At 40.5% G+C, this 8,057-nt stretch overlaps 1 protein-coding gene across 1 annotated transcript; it reads left to right on the top strand.

Moving 5' to 3' along the window:
• The first annotated feature begins 3,060 nt into the window (after positions 1 to 3,060).
• On the top strand, positions 3,061 to 3,981 carry LOC148525483 (chemerin-like receptor 1). Its single transcript, XM_088470973.1, has one exon. The coding sequence runs from the start codon at positions 3,061 to 3,063 to the stop codon at positions 3,979 to 3,981; it is 921 nt and encodes a 306-aa protein (XP_088327099.1).
• The last annotated feature ends 4,076 nt before the right edge of the window (positions 3,982 to 8,057 follow it).

Genomic DNA, 8,057 nt, shown 5'->3' with positions numbered 1-8,057 from the left:
AGCTGCTATTGATTTATAGGAGTCATCCCACACTCCTATTAGTTGAGTTATTTAATTGTTTTGGATGGGGGAAGGGGAAATTTGAAGGATTAGACTATGGGGATAAGGGTGGGTTGAGTGGGGAAGTGGTAAGGGATAAGCTCTGTGGTTACCAGTGTATGTTAATAAACTAGCGGGAATTGTACTCTTTTAATTGTTGTATGAATGAAATGTTATATAATTCTTATGTGATTGATGTTTAACAGTCCAGGTGGGCAATAACTGTAGGCTGGTGCTTCTATTATAATTTCTTTTATATCAATGTCTTCTAGGTTGGTGATCACAGTGTGTGTTCTCAAATTGTCTGGTGGGCAAAAACTTTTGGCTGGATTTTCAATGGGTGAATGTTGTCTATATTGTTATAACCCTGTGTAATGCAGGTGTTTTGTTCCTGGTGGGCAAAAACTTTAGGCAGGTTATTCTTATAATCTGAGGATGTCCCAATTAGTTACTCGAGTCAGCTTTACAATTTTCCAGGCTGAGACGTAACTGCACTCACATAGAAAATTATGTAGAACAGGGCACTTAGTTGAAAGAGCAGTTCAAAGTGAAAAAGTACAAGTAGAGGAAGCCTTCCTCAAACTAAAAGCCAAACCAAGGGAGGAACTACTCATCAGGTCAGAAAAATCACAAACACACTGATCACCAACCTAGAAGACATTGATATAAAAGAAATTATAATAGAAGCACCAGCCTAAAGTTATTGCCCAACTGGATTTTAAACATCAATCACATAAGAATTATATAACATTTCATTCATACATCAATAAGAAGAGCACAATTCCTGCTAGTTTATTAACATACACTGGTAACCACAGAGCACTTATCCCTCACCCCTTCCCTACTCAACCCGCCCTTAACCCCATAGTCTAATCCTTCAACTTTCCCCTTCCCCCATCCAAAACAATTAAATAGAAAAATAATAAAAACTTCTTAAAGTTCCAAATATGGAGAAATGTTTCATTCTGTTAGATACTTCACTTACTGTGCTCTTGATCTCATTAGTTTAAGCCGCAAGTCAGAATAAACAGAGCGGTAGTTGTGGAGGAAAGTAGACATTTTTATTTAATGCAGAGTTGCTTCTAAAGTGGTCGGAAGTTGTACTTTGATATGATGTTGTAGACAGTGTGCTCCCTGTGATTTCTCCCTAGGCTCACTTCTGTGCTATTTGTTGTCCTATGCGTGTACATACTGTACCTCCACTAGTGTAGCACTGGAAAGACCATAGTGTCACTCTGGTAAAATACAGAGTGGCTAAGGGGTCTATTTATCACAATGTGCATTTTTTATGTAATTGTGATGAGAAGATATCAACTAAGGAGCTCATTCAGACCCGCTCACTAGATGCGTTTGCTCGTACCCAGTGTATGCAAATTCGACTATGTGACGGCACGGCAGATGATCGCACGGCAAGGCATAAGCATGCCCACTATGTCTTGGTGTGCGATCACTTTGTGTATGCAGACGCCCTTCAGCCTGTCTTAAAATGACCACTTACACACCTCATCAACAGGAAGTGTATACAACCATCGGTACATCGGGGACAATTGGAAATGTACGCTGCCGGGGGTGACCGGGGCTGGCTGCTAGAAACGGGGGAGTGGGCATACGAATGCAGGTGTGGCTGAGCATCTCAACGCTGTATCAGAGGCGTGCATAATTAAAAGGCAGCATCATACTACACATCACCTGGTTGTATTTCACACTGAAGCACTCGCAGTGCTTGTGGCAGGGTATGGTCAGCCACGAGGGCTGCAATCGCATCCGATGGTACCCGATGTACCGACGGTTGCATACACTTCCTGGAGATGACGTGAGCAAGTGGGCGTCTTAAGACTGGCTGGTGGGTGTCTGCATACACAATGCAATCGCATACCAAGACATAGTGGGTGCTAATGCATTGCCGTGCAATCACCTGCCTTCACAAATTTGCATACGCATTGAGGAAGCGAACACATCTAGACAGCGGGTCTGAATGAGCTCCAGAGTCACTGTTCGTTACTCTGATTTTAAAAACGAACTCGGGTTTTGAATTTGGATGTTTTTGTTGTTTTTATTGATTTTTAGACAATTTAGCAGCCCCCAAGATGCTATACATCTTGCTGTGGATCAGTTACACCACATGCCTTGCGCTGCTTGCTATGTTGAGACATATGGTGTGTACACATGGAATTATATATTTCAATGATATGAATGATAACGATATATTTCAACTATATATTGTTCATATCGTTTCATGTGTAGGCAATTAACGACCAACGATGCGTGCTCCAGCTGGACAATAACGATATCGTCCATCGTCCATGCATGCATGCAGGCCAACCTGCATAATATTGTTCATTTTCCTTATGGGAGAACAATCATTGGTCATTGGTCATTCATGATATCTTTTGTGTGGATGAATGATATTGTTCATCAAGCACACCGGGAATTTCAAGGGATATCATTCAGCAATATCGTTTGCTGAACAGATCGTCCCATGTGTACCCTGCATAAGTGAATGAAGTTTGCAGTCCATGAAATATAATGAGCTGGAATGATAATGAGTGTAGAGTAAGGTAATGTACTAAACACAGACAGCACTCAGCCTGATAAACTGTAACATAGGATCAGGCTGGATCTACAGTAGGAAGCCAATAGTATACCAAAGTAATCAATGGGTAGAAAGGAGCCAGTGATAGAGAAGCCTACAAACAACATAGGCTCAGTTCATATTGGTTAAAGATACTTATATAAACAACTAAGTACATGGTGCATAAACATTCATGTATCTCTATGATGAAAGCATGTGAAAGTAGAAAGGTATTTAGTTCTACCAGGACAATACACACATGTAAAGGGTCAGCAAATGTTAATAAAACTTTATATTTAAATTAAATTTAATCTCACACTTTCATTTAATTACAGTATATATGAAGAATTGCTCCTCCCTTCACACTCTAAAGAATGGACAACGCTACAACTGCATATTTGACACCAGATACCACCAAAAGAGCAGATGCCATCCTTCATGTGTTCTCTATGGTATTCTACTCTGTGGCTTTTCTACTGGGGACAATAGGAAATGAGTTGGTCCTCTGGTTCAGTGTCTTCCGGATGAAAAAGACAGTCAATGTCGTGTGGTTCCTAAACCTGGCGATAGCCGATTTTATCTGCTCATTTTTTCTCCCCTTGAGCATTGCATACATTGCCCTTGATTTTCATTGGCCCTTCGGAACCTTTATTTGCAAGTTAAACACTACAGTTGCCGTTCTCAATCTGTTTGCCAGCATCTTCTTGCTCAGTGTTATCAGTATAGATCGCTGTATTTCTGTAATGTTTCCTGTTTGGTGTCAGAACCATCGAACCCCAAGACTGGCTTCCATTGTTGTCCTGTTTGTTTGGATATTGGCTTTAATTCTCAGTTTACCTATCTTTATATTTAGGGACACTGAGAAATATCCAAATGGGAATTTGGTCTGCTTCAACAACTTTGGACGTGATTCAGATTTAAAAATATCAATACAGCGTGGCACCCTGGTATCGATATTTATCATAGGTTTTGCTATTCCTTTCATCATCATTGTCTCCTGTTACACAGTGATTATGTTGCGTATCCATAAAAATCATATCACCAAAACTACCAGGCCATTCAAAATTATTGTAGCTGTCATCATTTCCTTCTTTGTATGCTGGTTTCCTTTTCATGTCTTCTCCTTCCTTGAATTGAATACACACCCTAGTACATATCTCATTAATGTGCTACATGTTGGAATTCCTCTCACCACCAGCCTGGCATTTCTAAACAGCTGCATTAATCCTTTCCTCTATGTCTTCATTGGCCGTGATTTCAAGGAAAGATTCTGGACCTCTTTCCAGAATATATTTGAGAGAGCTTTCACTGAGGATTCTCTGCCGGCACATTTACAGTCTAAGAAAAAGTCTAACCTTCAGATGATCTGAAATTAAACCAGATAATATTGTTGATAATTACCCACAGTACAGAGCTTTATTACATACATTTTTATAGAATGATTTTTCAAGATCATTGCATCCAGTTATACGTCCCCCTTCTAACCAAGACCATCTTCCATGTCTGAAATGTTTCACAAGTAGCTATTTCACAATTTAACACAAAGTGCCAAATGTAATATCCTTCATGTTGCTGAAAGAGGAGATGTTTCGGCAATTTGTCACGAGATTTAAAGCAGCAATTTTATTAAGGCTAAACAAACCTGCAGGTGAAGTACTATGGAAGACAATGGAGGCACCTGCCCCTGGGCTCCAGCACTGAAAGGGCACCTCCTCAATTGTCTACAACATATTCACCCCACTTAAGGCTGTAACTATGTACCCGGAGTGTATTGTCACGGTTACCCAATACATGGCACCCCTTCCCGACACCTGAGAAGCTACCATACACTAGTGGAGAGCTCCATGCCAGACCATCAGCTGCTGCCTTTGTCTATCTATAGCCTATCTGCATGTGAATTGCTACATTACAGTGTCAGCGGCTGTGACGGGTGGGTGGTAACAAATAATAATTTGCCTCCGGGCATCTGGGATGAATTTACCCCACTGCAAACCTGGTTTAAAACATTGGCACTTTCAGCAGCATTTGGCTAGTACTTAGGTGACATCATGGAGCTGGTTTTGAATTATAGCTTTGGTCTCATATTGTGTATTCCTTACCATATAAAACAAACCACTTTTACCAACTGAGGTGTCATTTTCACCCTACTCCCCCAAGAAAGAAAATCTCACCATTGGCTCTTCCAGTGATTCCCAACCACGGTCTTCAAGGCACACTAACAGTCCTGGATTTAGTGATGTCCATGTTTAAGCACAGGTGGTTAAATTAAAATAACTGAAGTACTAATTGAGTCACCTGTGCTCAAGTGGGGCTATCCTTAAAACATGGACCGTTAGTGTACCTTGATGACCATGGTTGAGAACCCCTGGGCTAATCTATTGGCCATTGCTCCCTTGACATTGTCTTCAGAAAGCAGTATATTTAGTGGCTGGCAGGGGCAAATAGAGGTCTCCCAACATAGAGGCAGTTTTATCCCTGTGCAGACCCTCTGGTATATATGATGCCAGACACTGAGCACAGAGGTGATTGCTGTCTCATTGCTTTCACTTCCACAATTAGAGCCAAATTCAATTACCCAAGACAATTAGCCATTGCACAAGCGAAAACTTTTGGCTTGAAATGTCAGGACTCGGTTCAGAACCCCTTGGACAATGACTAATTAGGCAAAAACAAATGTTTAATGTGCTGAAATTGGCCAATAATTATGTGTCATTTGTAGGATTAAAATGTAAAGAGTGTTAGAAATTGGGTTAAAAGTAGTGGGTTATGCATTTTAGGGGGCTGTATGGAGGGACAGGTGCTTTTAGGATTGCAGGTGCAAGTGACATGTATTCTTAACATTTTTCAGAAATGCACTTTAATGACACAAACACATACTTACACCAAGTTTAATGGACCCCAGGGGCGTATCTTACCATTGGACAGGATGCCCCTCACCAGGGGAGGTGGCCGAGGTGGGGCGCCGTTGCCGCCCGCAGTCAGTTCTATCCCTGCTGCTCGCCCCAATGATTTCCCGGCTGCCCAGCGCTTAGTACACACATACACATTGAGTCAGTCACAATCACTGCAGAGTGACAGACTGGATCTGGCAGCACTGGGTGACCGTGTGACCCCTTAGTGATGTGTGACAGCATCTAGTTGCCCTTCACAGCAGTGGTCAGGGAGTGGTCAGGGCACGTGCTGCACTGCTGACTCTGTTGGCCAGGACCTGCAAGGGGTGAGGACTGAGCTGGCAGGAGGAGTGTACCGCAGCGTGAGGACTCGGGCCAGGGAAGTTGGAATCTGTGTGTTAATTTGTGTGCAAAGTGAGCAATCATTGGAGGGGGACCCCAGTCCCTTAGTTTGCCAGGCGTGCTCGCACCCCTAGATACACCCCTGTTTAACTACAGCATTTATTTTTCTCAAAAAATATTGCTTCCTATCATTTTTTCACTTTTAGAGAAAAACACATATAACTTTGAATATAGGCAATTAAACACTTCGACACTTTTTTTGGGTGGTGCAGGTAGATTTCCCCATTTTCCCCAGCACTTTCACTGCTAACGCCAAGAACATTTTTCATGTGAATGCTGTATTGCATCGTTTTCGCATCTAATTAAATTAACCCCTTACTGTTTCAAGAGTGGTGACCAATGAAAATGTGAAAGGAGGGACTGGGATGTTTGGTGAGGACCATATCCCTTCTTCCCCTAGAATGTTTTCAACTGAGATAAAATTATCATCTTTTACATTGAACAAATTCATATTTTTAAAAGACAAAGTCAAAGCTTGGATACAAATTTTCTAATTAACAGGGGTTTCTACCTCTCAATGTGAATTAGAAGAACAGTGCTGGATAAACAACTGGAGGCCGGAGCAGTTGACTAGGATCCCATCACACGGAGACTCCACACCTATCTGCAATAATACTGTGTGGACGAACTGTGACATAATGTGAACTGAGGTTTTTGTGTTACATAATAAACTGGAGACTCTACTGTGTGTTCAACAATTTTGTGGTGCTTGGAGTATTTATACATTATACATATTTATAACATCACCAGTATATCATAATTACAATCTGATTGGAAGGGCCCACAAACTGTAACCTGGCCATGTAGAAGAGCAGGAGAAATCGGCATGGAATGTTAAGACCATTTGAAGAAACCCATTGGTGATTCTATAAACCTATAATGTACGAGTACATGTACATTATTCTGTAGGGAACATGAGTGCACCTAATACATGCTGAAATTGTGATATCTCTGTTTATGAACTGTAAATATACATATATACTCAATGTAGTAATGTTACTTGCTTAGCGATCATGGGGGAAATAATAAAATATTGTAAATTAAAAAGAAAAGTTGATTGTCTTCTTTGAGCTGCAATAATTACAGAAATAAATAAATATAACACGGCTACATAAATATAATATGTATAAAACTTACATAAGATAAGTATGACATATTCGTAAAAGAGGAGAAAGCTCTTAAGGAAAGTTTTAGGTGAAACTGATAGAGGTGCCCAGGGCTGTTACCCACCGCCCCATGATCCTGGCACATATTATACCACAATGTCACAGATCAGGCACTCGGAGCAGGAAGATGGGTGCCCAGCTATTTTACTGTACAGACTATATTGTAGTAATGTACTATAGTGTCCAAGGACACTTTATTACCATTACTGTACATTAAACAAGTGTAAAGCCGCATCCAAACTTAATGATATGCTCCATGAGCGATATCGTTAAGTATTTCCCCTACACTGCAGGGCTCAATGTCGGGAACGACATTGAGCATAACACTGAAGGATAGCTTTAACGATATCATTCAGTGACGGCACCACCATCATACTTGAACATGCACAACCTGACGATATTGTCAGGTTCATAAAGTGGCTGTTGAAACATTCAAGAATAAATGGTTCATCTACAAAACAGAATTCCTTTTTGGTGCACTCTTTTCTGAAAATACTGTCTAAAAACTTATCTTTTAATACAATCAAAAAATATAAAAGGGACTAAGCAACAAGACCAGTTTGCTTATTATCAAGTTCAATCTTGCAAGCTATTTTTATAAATAGTATTATTCTGGCTCAAGGTAGTGTCCTAATACTTGTTGTGTTTATAGCAACAAAATATTTTTTCATAATGAAGCCGCATAACTTTCAATATAAACACATTGCTGCTTTTAGTCAGGTATCAGGTATTCCAAAAAACAAAGAGTGAAATAACTATTGTTACCAGTTTTTTCAAATAATAGAATTTAAATGACATTAGACCATATATCAGATTTGTTTTTATTTCATGCATCCATTCAATAGTCAGTATTGGAGGAATACCTATCACCTCTGTCCCTGTTTACCTATTGGTATTGAACAACTCAGAGGGAGAGTGAGACCCTATAAGTTCAGAACAGAAGCAAGGAGAATAGGACCGGCTTCTTCTGTCCATGCAGTCTCCGGT

The sequence above is a fragment of the Taudactylus pleione genome, unplaced genomic scaffold (assembly GCF_031769625.1).
Source record: "Taudactylus pleione unplaced genomic scaffold, aTauple2 ptg000108l, whole genome shotgun sequence".
Lineage (NCBI taxonomy): Eukaryota > Metazoa > Chordata > Amphibia > Anura > Myobatrachidae > Taudactylus > Taudactylus pleione.
Note: the sequence above shows the minus strand (reverse complement) of the source record. Positions and strands in the feature narration are given on the sequence as shown.

Coding starts and splice junctions, on each gene's coding strand:
- LOC148525483 (XM_088470973.1), top strand. CDS start 3,061: ATGGTATTCTACTCTGTGGCTTTTCTACTGGGGACAATAGGAAATGAG.